The 12,799-nt window shown below is 35.7% G+C and overlaps 1 protein-coding gene across 3 annotated transcripts in view; it reads left to right on the top strand.

Moving 5' to 3' along the window:
• The window catches only part of EPS15 (epidermal growth factor receptor pathway substrate 15), a 155,022-nt gene that overhangs the window by 82,775 nt on the left and 59,448 nt on the right, over positions 1-12,799 (top strand). For all 3 annotated transcript variants that reach the window (XM_019449315.2, XM_053895452.1, XM_019449314.2), the window contains exon 13: positions 9,604-9,676. In XM_019449315.2, coding sequence (XP_019304860.1) covers positions 9,604-9,676 — 73 coding nt within the window. The remainder of the gene's footprint in view (positions 1-9,603; positions 9,677-12,799) is intronic.

The following is a 12,799-nucleotide window of genomic DNA, read 5'->3' on the forward strand; positions in this document are numbered from 1 at the left end:
ACTGGCTTAAATAAAATGTATTATAATAAATTTTACTTGTTTCTTTTTACTTCTTAAAATATAGAGCATTTAAAATTACATATGTGACTTTCATTGTATTTCTTTTGGATCTGGTCTCAATCAGTTGTAGTCTGTAGAAATTACATTTGCTTGTGTTATTTTGTGGCACTGGTAGCTTATTAAGGGGTTCTTCCCTGGTTTAAGAAAGCAGTAATTTTTTTTTAGTTTATTTATTTTGAGGGGCGCTGGGTGGCTCCATCTGTTAAGCATCTGACTTTGGTTCAGGTCATGATCTCATGGTTTGTGGGTTTGAGCCCCGTGTCAAGCTCCATGCTGACAGCTCAGAGCCTGAAGCCTCCTTTGGATTCTGTGTCTTCTCTCTCTGTCCCTTCTCTGTTCCCACTCTTTTCTCTCTCTTTCAAGATAAATAAACATTTTAGAGAAAGCTTATTAATTTTGAGAGAGAAAGAGAGAGAGTGTATGCATGTGAACAGGGGAGGGACAGAGAGAGAGGGACAGAGAGAATCCCAAGCAGGCTCTGCACTGTCAGCGCAGAGCACAATGCAGGGCTTGATCTCATGAACTACCGAGATCATGACCTGAGCTGAAATCAAGAGTTGGACGCTTAACTAACTGAGCCACCCAGGTGCCTCAAGAGAGCAATAATTTTTAAGATGTGTTAACAGTCTGTCTTTGGGAAACAAAAGTATCTACTAAGAAGTTTCAGTTCCTGAAGGATTTAGAAATGAGTCTCTACCCATCTATTTAAGTTCTAACTGGCATACTCTGGATGCTTGATTGAAACTTTCAAAAAGCCAGTAAATGTACCTTTATACTAGTAAATCATATAATGGTAATAATAATAAATAAATAAAGGCAGCTGACATTTATTAAGCACTTATTGTGTGCTGGCGTTGTGCTGAAGTCTTTCTAGATGTAATATAAATTAGTCCTTATCAACTTCAATATTTTGCTTATTAAACATTTTTTAATGTTTATTTATTTTTGAGACAGAGAGAGAGAGCATGAGGTGGGGAGGAGCAGAGAAAGAGGAGACACAGAATCTGAAGCAGGCTCCAGGCTCCAAGCTGTCAGCACACAGCCCAACACGGGACTTGATCTCACAGACTGTGAGATCATGACCTGAGCCAAAGTCAGATGCTTAACTGACTGAGCCACCCAGGCGCCCCTCCTTATTTTATAATTAGGAAAACTAAGGCCTTGTTTTACATTTTTTTCTTTTACTGTTTCCGTCTCCTTTTGTCTTGTCAGATAAGTAGAATAAATTAATTATTTGGGGTTTGCAAAATAAGCTTTTATTTCTCCTTTAAAAAAAAAATTGAACCATCACATGTTGGATTCTGCCACTGACGAGGCAGTGGTCATGTGAGCCACACTCCAAAGTTTGTGTTTTTCCTGGTTCTAGCTAGGCTTTCTTTTCAGTAATTTATCTTTGTGAATATCTTCTCTAATTTATTTTTCAAAAGTAAAACTCTTTAAAACAGCCTCTCAGAATTAATTTAGTTATTCCCATAATACCTATAGCACTTGTCTTACAGTTTTATAATTAATGGTTATGTTTGTTTCCCCAGCAAGCTATAGGTAGGGGCCTAACTTTAATCCTTGTTTAGCATGTAGTAGATATTCAATAACTGTTGAATGAATGAAGTAATATATAGTCACATAGAGATTGTATGTTTAAGGCAACTTGTAGAGAAATTAAATACTTAAGGTACAAATTAATGTCTTTACTCCAAAACTTTAACTCAAGTTTTTATCAACTCACTGTGAGTTCTTGGAGTGAAATGCTGTCTGACTTTCAGACTGGTTTGAATTAGAAGTCAAGACTTTCTCCTCAACTGTCTATAATTGTTACTCTACTCTAACTCAAGATTTCTGGCAGTTCTCAAGATAAGCAGCGTCAGAGTGTTCTATTACCTTTCTAGCAATTGTCATCAGTTTTCTGAGCAATAAGAGTCTCTATTTCCTCTCCTCTTCTTCAGAACAGAGGCCAGCAGAGAAGGAAGAGCTATGTGGTAAATGCCATTTGGAGTTCAAAAAAGCTCAGCTCAGAAACCTTTAAGGACTCCCCTTGCCTCTATATTAAAAGTCTGTCTTACGTAGTACTGAAGTTCTTTTATAATCTTACCTTGATCTTCCATTCCAGGTTTATTTATTTACCACCCTGAACCCTTCATCCTAGATAAGTTAGTCTACTATCTAGAATTTTCTCACCTCTGCGCTTTCTTTTTTTTTTTCTTTATTTTTTATTGTGATAAAATATACATGGCACAAAGTTTACTATTTTAGCCATTTTTTTTAAGTTTATTTATTTATTTTGAGAGAGAGAGAGAGAGAGAGAGAGAGAGAGAGCAAGCATGAGCAGGAGAGAAGGAGGTCTGGAGAGAGAGGGGAAAGAGAGAATCCCAAGCAGGCTCAGCGCTGTCAGTGCAGAGACCAATCATTGCAGGTCTCACACCCATTTTAGCCATTTTTAAGGCATATAATACGGTGGCATTAGGTGCATTCATGTTCTTGTACAACTATCACCACTATTCATCTGCAGAACTTTTTCATCATCCCAAACTGAATGATTTAATTGGACTTGATGGCAACTTAACTTTAATGACATATAAAATTCTATTCCTATAAGCTCTATTCTCTCCATTTTATGTTATTGATGTCATAAATCACATCTTTATACATTATGTATATGCTCTCAGATTTATTATTTTTTACACATTGTCTTTTAAATTCTGTAGAAAATATAAAGGGGAGTTGCAAACCAAAATTAAACTAATAATGGGTTTTGTTCTGGTCCATGTATTTACCTTCACTGGAGATTTTTGTATTTTCATATGGCTTCCAGTTACGTTTAGTAGCATCCTTTCCTTTCAACCTGAAGTACTCACTTTAGCATTCCTTGTACCAATGGTGAGGAAGTCCTCAGCCATTGTTTGGCCTTCAAGGTTTCTGCTGAGAAATCTACTGATAATCTTATTGAGGATCCTTTGTATGTGACAGGTCTTTCTTACTGCTTTCAAGATTCTGTCTTTAAGCAGTTTTATTATAATGTATCTCAGTGTGGGTTTCTGGGTTTTCCTGCTTGGAGTTTGTTGAACTTCTTGGATTGTAGATTGGTGTATTTTATCAAATTTAGGAAGATTTCTTCTTAGTCTTCTTTGCTCTTAGTCTGCCATTTTGCTGATATCCCATGTGTTTTCTCGCATAAGCTCTCTTTCCTTTTGAAATACCATTTTTCTATCTAATACTCATTGTTTCCTTCAAAGCTTAGCTGAAGTCTCACCTCCTTCACAAAGCATTCCCAGGCTGGAGTAATTTCTGTTGATATACATAGCACTTAGTATCTGCACAGCTTATTTTGCAGTTAATGATCTGCCTTCACTGATTGATTAAGCAAGCCATTTCTGACCCTCTCCAAGGACAGTCATGTGCCTACCTTCTGTGTTCCCACAACACCTTGTGCTTGCCTGTCCTAGCACCGAGTACACTGCATTGTGACTTTCTTTTTATATTTTTCTGCCAAATCCCTCACATACACTGCTAATGGCAAGTACCTATCTCATTGTTTTTTGTATCATTAAAGTTTAGCACGGTGACAGTATGTAGTAAGTAGGGTTCAGTGTTTGTTGAATCAGTAGATAGGTCTTAAAGTTGCATAGGGAGTTTTGTTATGTATATTCTTTTTCACTCCTTGCAACAACTCCTACATGCGTTATATAAGGTAGATATTATATTCAATTTATTTTGAGGAATTGGCTTACACAGTTGTGGAAGCTGGCAAATCTGACAGGACAATCCGGTAGGTTAGAGACTCTGGGAAGAGTTAATGTTGCAGCCCAAGCCCAAAAACAGTTTGGAGATAGAATTCTCTCTTCCTTTGGGGAACCTCAGTTTTTTTTCTTTTAAGGACTTAAACTGATTGGGTGAGGCCCACCCATACTGTGGTGAGTAATTTACTCAAAGTCTACCTTCTTAAATATTAATTTCACCTAAAAAAAAAAAATCTCTATAGTAACTGCCAGACTGGTATTTAACCAAATACCTGGGTACCATGGCCTAGCCAAGTTAATGCATAAAATTAACCATCACAAGGGGTAAAAGGACCCAGAGCCTGAACCCTACCGGGAAATCTCTACCTGCCTTTCACCTCAGCTTTTTTATGTAAAAATTTTATTACTCATTAGGCAGGGACAACAAATGTCCCCAGCTCCTGGACTCACATTTGCCCACCTTCATCATTTCACAGGAATACTTTTTCCTAAGAATGAATGAGATAATCCATGTAAAGTGCTTATCACATAACATCTATCATGTAGTAAAGGCTTAATAAATGGTAGTTTTCATAATTAGTAATGTAGTAGTAGTAGTATAGCAGTAGTTATTGTTGTTGTAAAGGTAGTACTCGTAGATACAGTAGTGGCAATAATAATTTTCTAATGAATTTTTATTTTATTTATTTATTTTTAAAGTTTATTTTGAAAAAGAGCATATGTTGGGGGGGGGGGCAGAGATAGAGGGAAAGAGAGAGAATCCCAAGCAGGCTCCATGCTGTCAGTACAGAGCCCAATGCTTAGGGCTCAAACTCCCAAACCATGAGTATGACCTGAGCTGAAATCAGGAGTCCAACACTTAACCAACTGAGCCACCCTGGCACCCCTACCATAGTTTTCTATTAGTTCCAAATGAAGGCATCCTAAATAAAGATCCTGACTGCCTTGTCTTTGGTCATGGGCCTGTTCTTGAATAATCCCTGTGATGGTGAGCTGGTGTACTGTGACTGGTTAAGCTTTGGTCAGGAGCCAATCCCTGGCCACAATCCCTGGCCAATCATTGCTCAGAGAGGTTGAATCTGTAAAGAGGTGGCCTTGTCTACTTGAACTGTATGGGCAGAAAGGTGATAGTTGAGGGAGAAAGAGAGGAACAGTCTCCTAAAAGAAAGATTGCTGGGTCCTAGGAGAAGGGAAGGTCAGCCAGAACAAATAGTTGTTACTACAGTGATTTAAGTACGCTGCCATGTGATAGAGCCAGTATTTGAATTCTGGACTATTTAATGCCAAATCTTTTGCTTTGAAAACCATATAATGAGTTTCTAAAAGTAGAGATAGTTATTTGAATATTAGGCAAGATTTAGGGGGCAGAAATTTCTGTGATTACATTACATATTCTATACATTAGATCAGTGTTTTCTTTTCTTTTTTTTTTTTTTTTAACGTTTTTATTTTTGAGACAGAGAGAGACAAAGCATGAACGGGGGAGGGTCAGAGAGAGGGAGACACAGAATCGGAAACAGGCTCCAGGCTCTGAGCGGTCAGCACAGAGCCCGACGCGGGGCTCGAACTCACGGACCGCGAGATCATGACCTGAGCCGAAGTTGGCCGCTTAACCGACTGAGCCACCCAGGCGCCCCTAGATCAGTGTTTTCTAAAATCTTTTGCAACCCATAATTCCTTTTAAGAAATTTAAAAATTACTCCGCCAATGTTATTTAAAATTCTAAGTAATGTTAATGTTATCAGTAAAAAAGTGAGCACAGCATAGGCTCAAAGCCTGCTTTTTTCCTAATTACATGATATCTTGTACAATTTACCTTGCAAATCTTAAGATGGTAGAGATATTAGCATCTGCATAATGAAAATTAAGGCTGAGGCTCTGAAAGGTTATGTGATAATCAGAGTCAAAAAAAAAAAAAGAAAAACAAAAACAAAAAACAAAAGCAGTTTCATTGCAGAGCCAGGTTAGAATCTTAGTCTCTGGTTTTTAGTCCTATTTTCTTGTCCTCCATAAGACCTTAAATGCCTTACTGAATAATAGTGTAGTAATGAGAATAGTAACAAGAGTAATGAGAATAGCTTGCTTTTCTGTGTTTTCTTGATAGATTTATTGGCAGTTAAGCTACTTAATAATAAGAGCCCAAAATGTGCCCCAAAATATTTTATTTTATTTTCTTATTTTATTTTATTTTATTTTATTTCATTTCATTTCATTTCATTTCATTTCATTTCATTTCATTTCATTATTCCATTGTGCAAGTCAGGGAGAGGGGCAGAGAGAGAGTTGGAAAGAATACTGAGCAGGTTCCATATTCAACACCAAGCCTGACACACAGTTCAGTCCCACGACCCTGGGATCATGATCTGAGCTGAAATCAAGAGTCAGACGCTCAACCAACTGAGCCACCCAGGCGCCCCACAAAAAGATTTTTATAAGTAAGTTTCAGGATTGAAAAAGTTACCTTCATGAGTTCTAACTAACTGATTTTTGGTTTCCAACTAGTTTCTGTTCTTTATTGCTTTCTGGTTGGAAGAGAATGGGTATTTATGTTCAGAAAAAAGACATAAAACTGTTTCTGGGAAGGGCTTTGAAGGTGACTTAATCCTGTTTCTCTGACAGTATTGGTATTATATCAAAATTAAGACAGATGGCTCACTCCCTTCTTGCCATTAAACAGAGCCTGGGAAAATGAAAGTGAATTGCATGGACTCAGGTTCCCCGAATTTGCTTGTTCTTGGGAATAGGTTTTGACTACTTTATGTAGGTTTATACAGTTATCCAGGCTTCTGAAAGCTTATCTTGGGCTTTGTTTTTCTTGCTGGTTCACATACTAGTTTCCATCAAATCAGAACCGGCAGCTTTTAGAAACCAGGGAGATATTGGCTTTGGTATTTGTGGATTCTTTAGGATGTGCCAGGATCTTGGGAGTGAATTGGGTCAAAGAGATGATCTAAGATAGAAGGTATGTAGAATCACTTCTTTTCCCTTCTGGAAGTTACTAAGCTGAAGGCTATAGCTTTTCCTGTCATCCAAGATGAGTAGTGCTTTGGGAAAAATGCTCACACACCTATTTTTGAAATATATCTTACATCTGTCTTATCCACATATATTGGTGGGCTCCTTAGGAAACTGCATATAAATATTTTTTTATTGTGGCACTGAATCTTGAAAAGAATTAGGTTATTGAATTACTACTGTTAAACAGAATGCTTTGTATAGTTGTGCATTCATCACCTGTAGAAAAACAGGTGATGTTACTTGAAAGAAAGGAGAATGTAAAATATATGACCAAGTACCTAAGCACCTTTGTGCACCTGAATATATTTAGGTATTTTTACTTGCCTGAAATGGGAAGGATAGCTATAGAAGTTGAGTCTGTGGAATACCACAGAATAGCAATTTGGCATCCCTGAAATTATAATCTAAGTTAATAAGAAAATTATTTGATCTTTAGTCTAATTTATAGGATAGATTTTCAACTGTGATGGTTTTATAGAAGGTAGTATAACTGATTTTATTTTTTTTTTTGAATTTTCTGTTTAGTAATGTATGTTATACTACTTGATTTTGATAATAAAGAAGTTACCATGAGGCCAGAATTTTACTAGATAAAAGTGGATTAAAAAATTTTACTGATCTCAGTACTATGAGAATTAATGCCTTAAGATTCCGTATTTATTATATAGTTTGAAATGATCTTCATGATATGTTTGGAGATATCACCACTGCTATCCTCATTCCCACACCCAAAATTATGAAGAAAAATTTGTACCTTCTAAACTTCTTCCATTTTACCCAAACATAGACTATATTTGCTGGTTAGAGCTGACAGTCCTTTCTAATCTGTTTTCCATTTTGCACCAAGTGAGCTTCTTTTTTTTTGTTTTTTGCTCTCTTTTTCTTCTGTCTTGGCTACATTTTGTCAGCTCACTGCTTTCTTGCAGCCCTGTTTTCCTGCCTGCACACTTGATCTCTGAGCAGACACTGTCAGTAATAGGAGTTAACAGAGAAGCAGAATGGATTGAATACAAACACACACGTTAGTGGGTATATTGCTGGTCTATGATACTGTGTGATGTTTTCTATTTTTGTTACTAGCTACTGTCAGAAACAAGGGGCAGAATTGATACTGACCTTGTGTGGAATGCCTCTGAGAATTTGGGATTGGGGGAGGGGGCTAGTTTTTCATGTGACTTACCTCTGACATGCTGCAGCAGGAATGAAAACACTCTTCTGTTCACATAAGGAGGAAAGAAAAAATTTCCAAAATTGAGCTTGCAGAATATGTGTGGTATATATACTTAGATTTTTTCTTCCTGTGATTTCTATTTTTTAATGTTACCTAAATTTATAAGGGTTAGAAGTGGGGGATGACCTTTGCATAATAAGTAGATTGAGGTATGGGAGGAACAGGCTGCCACAATGATTCGCATGGTAAGGGACTGTTTAAGTGAACCATCTGACAAGCGGTTAGTGAGCCATCTCAAGTGTTTAAAAGTAACAGTATACAAACAGCTTTTATTCTTGTGCTTTTTTTTCTCCCTCACAAATCTTAGGAACATTGTGCCTGTATTTCCAAAAGAGTTGATTTTTTCTGCGTTTAAAATATCACCTCAAATAGGTCAGAAATATAAATGTAGCATTAATATTGACCCTTAGGTATCCCCTCCGGTATAATTTTCCCACTCTTCTTTATGCTACAGCTTAATGGAGCCTGAGCCTACATTTGGGTGATGTCTGGGATGAAACTGAAATACAGTCCTGAAGCTCTAAGGAGAAACTCTGTAGTACTAGTCTGGAGGACTTAGTGAATGCCTCCTCCCTTCTTCATGTGGCCTTCTTTTACCTTTGCACCCACCCCAAAAATGTATTGCTTCAGAATTCTATGGATTTCTCTCTCACTTTGTAGAAAAGAAAAGAAAAAATGAAGGGAGCAAGTCCTTGTGTGTGTGTGATTTCAGTACCAACAGGCAGTTAAACTTATTACATCAAAAGAAATAGCTTTATAGTAATTCTGAATCTAAGGTTGTTTAAGACTGATTCATTAGAAATCTAGCTCTGATGGAAGCATATGAGAATTTAGATAATGGTATTTCAAAGTAGAAGTGGATCCTGGTATGTTTGATCTGAAGAATATAGAAAGAGATAAATGCTCATATGATTCTTTTTTTACTTCGTATACGTTGTTTTATGTATTTGATCAATTGGAATTGATAAGTGGTCCTAAAATAGCTTTTTTAAGCAGAGCGGTATTTCATAGAGCAAATGGCTTGTGTATTGACAGTCTTTTCCATTTTCTCTATGTTGTTTCATTCTAAAATTGGTACACACCAGTGATTTAAGGGGAAATTAACACTTCAATAAATGTCCTTTTCCTTAATATTGTTGGCTATTTCTATTAGCCATTTTCATTTGATTTGACGGTGGTACTTAAGGGTTAAGCTTACAGAGCTGATGCAACCCCTCCTTTTTTTCACCAGCGGTTTTCATTGGACATTATTTCCATAGCAACAGTGAGATCAGTGAAACCTGAGTGTTTCATTGATTATTTTTCTCCTCTTCCTTTTTTAATCTATTCTCTTTTCACCACATTTTAGTGAGAAAGCATTTTTTTTTTTTTTACAAACAGAGCTTATATTGATTTCTATTCCATAAATAATTAAAAGAGGGTGGAAAAATCTGCCCTTCGCTTAAAAATTGAATGTTTCACTATGTATTTAAAAAGCGATTCAGGATTAGGAGGATGGATAACCATACCGGCTGTAGCTGATGTTCTCAAATATTCTTGCATTGTTTGCTGGTCTTCTAGGGAAAAGAATAATGTGGAACAGGACCTTAAGGAGAAAGAAGATACTATTAAACAGAGGACAAGCGAGGTTCAGGTAAATGATCTGTAAAATTGAGTATTCTATTTCTGATTTAGGATTCATTTTAAATGTATAGGGTCATTTACTATGTGATGGTTGTGGTATTGATGAGTAGGTCTAGGGAAAACCTGTTATTTATGTAATATAAATATTTGCCTTTTGCAAAATGATTCTTTTTCTCTGAATTCTGGCCTACCAAGATTACACTGCAATGAGAAAGCAGTATTTTTCAGCATAAATTTCTAGTTTTGAAAGTATTTTTAAGATAATATTTGCCTACATATTATATTATTAAAGGTAAGTTTGAATGACTTACGATGTAAATATTATTACACTAATAAAATTAAATGAGTGAGATTGTCATTATCACCACCATCATCATCAAAACGCAAATTGGTTTTTATGAATGTGAAATTTTGTTAGCTAGGAGACCTAGTATTTTTAAAGGGCTGTTTCTCATAATACTGGTAGGATGGGAACTGAAACAATTTAAAATAGCATTTTGTAAGTTAATTAGCCAGGGTATCTTAAACTTTAGCATAAAGAGATTTAATTCATTTTCACTAAGTGCTGTGTTAAGTAGCTTCATTTTACAAATAGAAAAGATAATAAAACCTCAATTTTTGATTAAGAAATGGTACAAAAAGGGGTATTTCAAACATTAAAAATATAGAAAATTTGGCAGTGTTGCATTTAGAGCAGTAAACAATGCATGTGACCACTGTTTCTTGAATGCTATACCAGTGCATACAGGAGGTCGGACATAGAAGCACTGTTATCAGTTGCCAGTAAGAGAGCTCATGGATGGGCCTTTTAAAACATGTTACTTATATGTTGGATTTCCCTGTTTGTGCTAATAGTTGACAATGGATGAAAGCTCTAAATTAGTAGATCCATTGTTTTGTTTTGATGTAGGACATACACCAGAGATTGTCTATCAGATGGACTATGCCTGGGTGGGAAGAATGATTTACTGAGATACTGAGGAAGAAGCCAAAGAGACTTCTTGTTACAAGTTTGTTATTTTATTAGATTACTACGTTTACTATATATATGGAAATTTTCCTAAAGGTGATGGAAAAGTCAAGAGGTCATTACTAATATATTTCCCTTTGTGATACTGAAATGAGGGGTAGTTACTTCAATTACGTTATTTTTGTGCAGTTTTTGAGCTTCTTAGGAAATGCAAAAGAGTCACAGACTTTAAGCAGTTCTTGCTGAAAATAAGAATAGAAGATAAAATAATCTATGTTTCCTCAATCTGAAGAGATAGATATAGTTACTGATATAATACTGGACAGCTTCTAAATTTAGCCAGATGGTATTTCAAAGTACAAAGGTTTTTGCAGTAGGCAATATCTTGTTATTAGTGTACATCTACTTGTTGGTTTTTCCCTACTGCGTCTTTTGAAGAGGTGAGTTTTTAAAAGGCTGGTTTGGAGCAACACTAGAATTTATATTGTTCCTTTTAGGCTAAGTGGGCTATCCTTGAATATTTGATTTCTTACCATTTGAGAAGTTTTGTTATCAGTCAAAATTTCTTCATGATTTCTTTGTTCTTTTTCACTTAGAAATTATGGTAAGGTATATGTTAAATCGTAAGCTTTGCTAAATCCAAAATGTCTTATTGGCAGGAGTCTAAATTATTTGATTTTTCTGATCAGGTGCTGTAAATAAAAGGCATCTTGGAGCATGCTTAGTACAGATGAAGTTGTAATGTTTGAACATAAGTTCATTGAAAAAAGAACATTGGATTAAAGCTTTATATTAGATTTATTATTCATTCTACCCCTAAACAGGTATCTCTGTATTATACATGGTAATGAAACACTAAATTAAGAATGACATGGATAAATGACATCTACATGTAATTAAAACTTTTCATTTTAGTGATTATTTTCAATTTTCTGAAGCACAAGACAGCTTACAAGAACTGATAATAAGTAGATTTCATTGTCTGTTGGTTAACTCTGATTTATACATTAATGAAGCACAGACTAAGGAATAAGATGGATAATTAAAATCTGTAAGTAATCCCAAGTCCTAGTGCTTTATTTTCTAATTTCTCTGGCAAAAGGCAATTAGCCAGAGTTATTAATTAATAGCAAAATTAAAGAACTTCACTGCTTTCTTTTTTTTTTAATTTTTTAATGTTTATTTATTTTAGAGAGAGAGAAACAGAGCGTGAGTGGGGGAGGGGCAAAGAGAGAGGGAGACACAGAATCTGAAGCAGGCTCCAGGCTCTGAGCTGTCAGCACAGAGCCTCGTGAACTGTGAGATCGTGACCTGAGCCTTAGTCGGACACTTAACCAACTGAGCCCCCCAGGTGCCCCTGAACTTCACTGCTTTCTGATCCCACTTTCTAATGTAGGCACTAATGAGAAATGTCAAAATGAAGATATCAGGAGGAAAGTAAGGGAATTTTGACCAATCAGTGAATGTCTGCCCAATCCAAACTTGATTGCTTTTCTCCATATTTATAAAGTCATAGATAGTAATTATATGAGCTCATATCTCAAGCACAGAAACCAAATTTACATGTGACCAAAGTGCAAAAGACTAGTTCTTTTTTGTTTTGCAGCTCTGTAGTCTTCCTAATACAGGTAAATTATAAAATCTGCTATGTAATTAATTCATAAATTTTTGTTTCCTGTCTATAGTCCTATGAACTACCATCTTGAAAACTTTCAGCTCAAGACTTTTTTCTTGAAAACCAAAGCAGCAATTAACTTCAAATTTTATTTCCTGAAATGATCACTGTTAACACATATGATAAACCAGCAGTCTTTCTAGTTTATCAAGTTCTAGGGAGAAATTAGACCCAAAGTAACCCAATAGGAAAAAGTTATAAAAGGCCATTCTATCTTAAATGTATATGGTTTGGGCTTTTGTTTGTTTGTTAAGGGGAGAAAGCAGACCCACATTCTTTCCTACCTTAAACTGCCTACATACAATTTTATTAAAATTTTTCTTTTGAGTAAACAAATTAGGAATGCCCTGTCATGTGTGCTTTCTTCAGTGTTGCATAGAAGTTTGTAGAAATAACCTGGTATCAGACAAACTTGAATTCAGTTTTTGATTCTGGCTCTTCATAGGTTTGTAAGTAAGTGATTTAATCACTGCATATTAGTTTTCTAT

The sequence above is a fragment of the Panthera pardus genome, unplaced genomic scaffold, assembly GCF_024362965.1.
Source record: "Panthera pardus isolate Hobbes unplaced genomic scaffold, ASM2436296v1 HiC_scaffold_11, whole genome shotgun sequence".
NCBI lineage: Eukaryota > Metazoa > Chordata > Mammalia > Carnivora > Felidae > Panthera > Panthera pardus.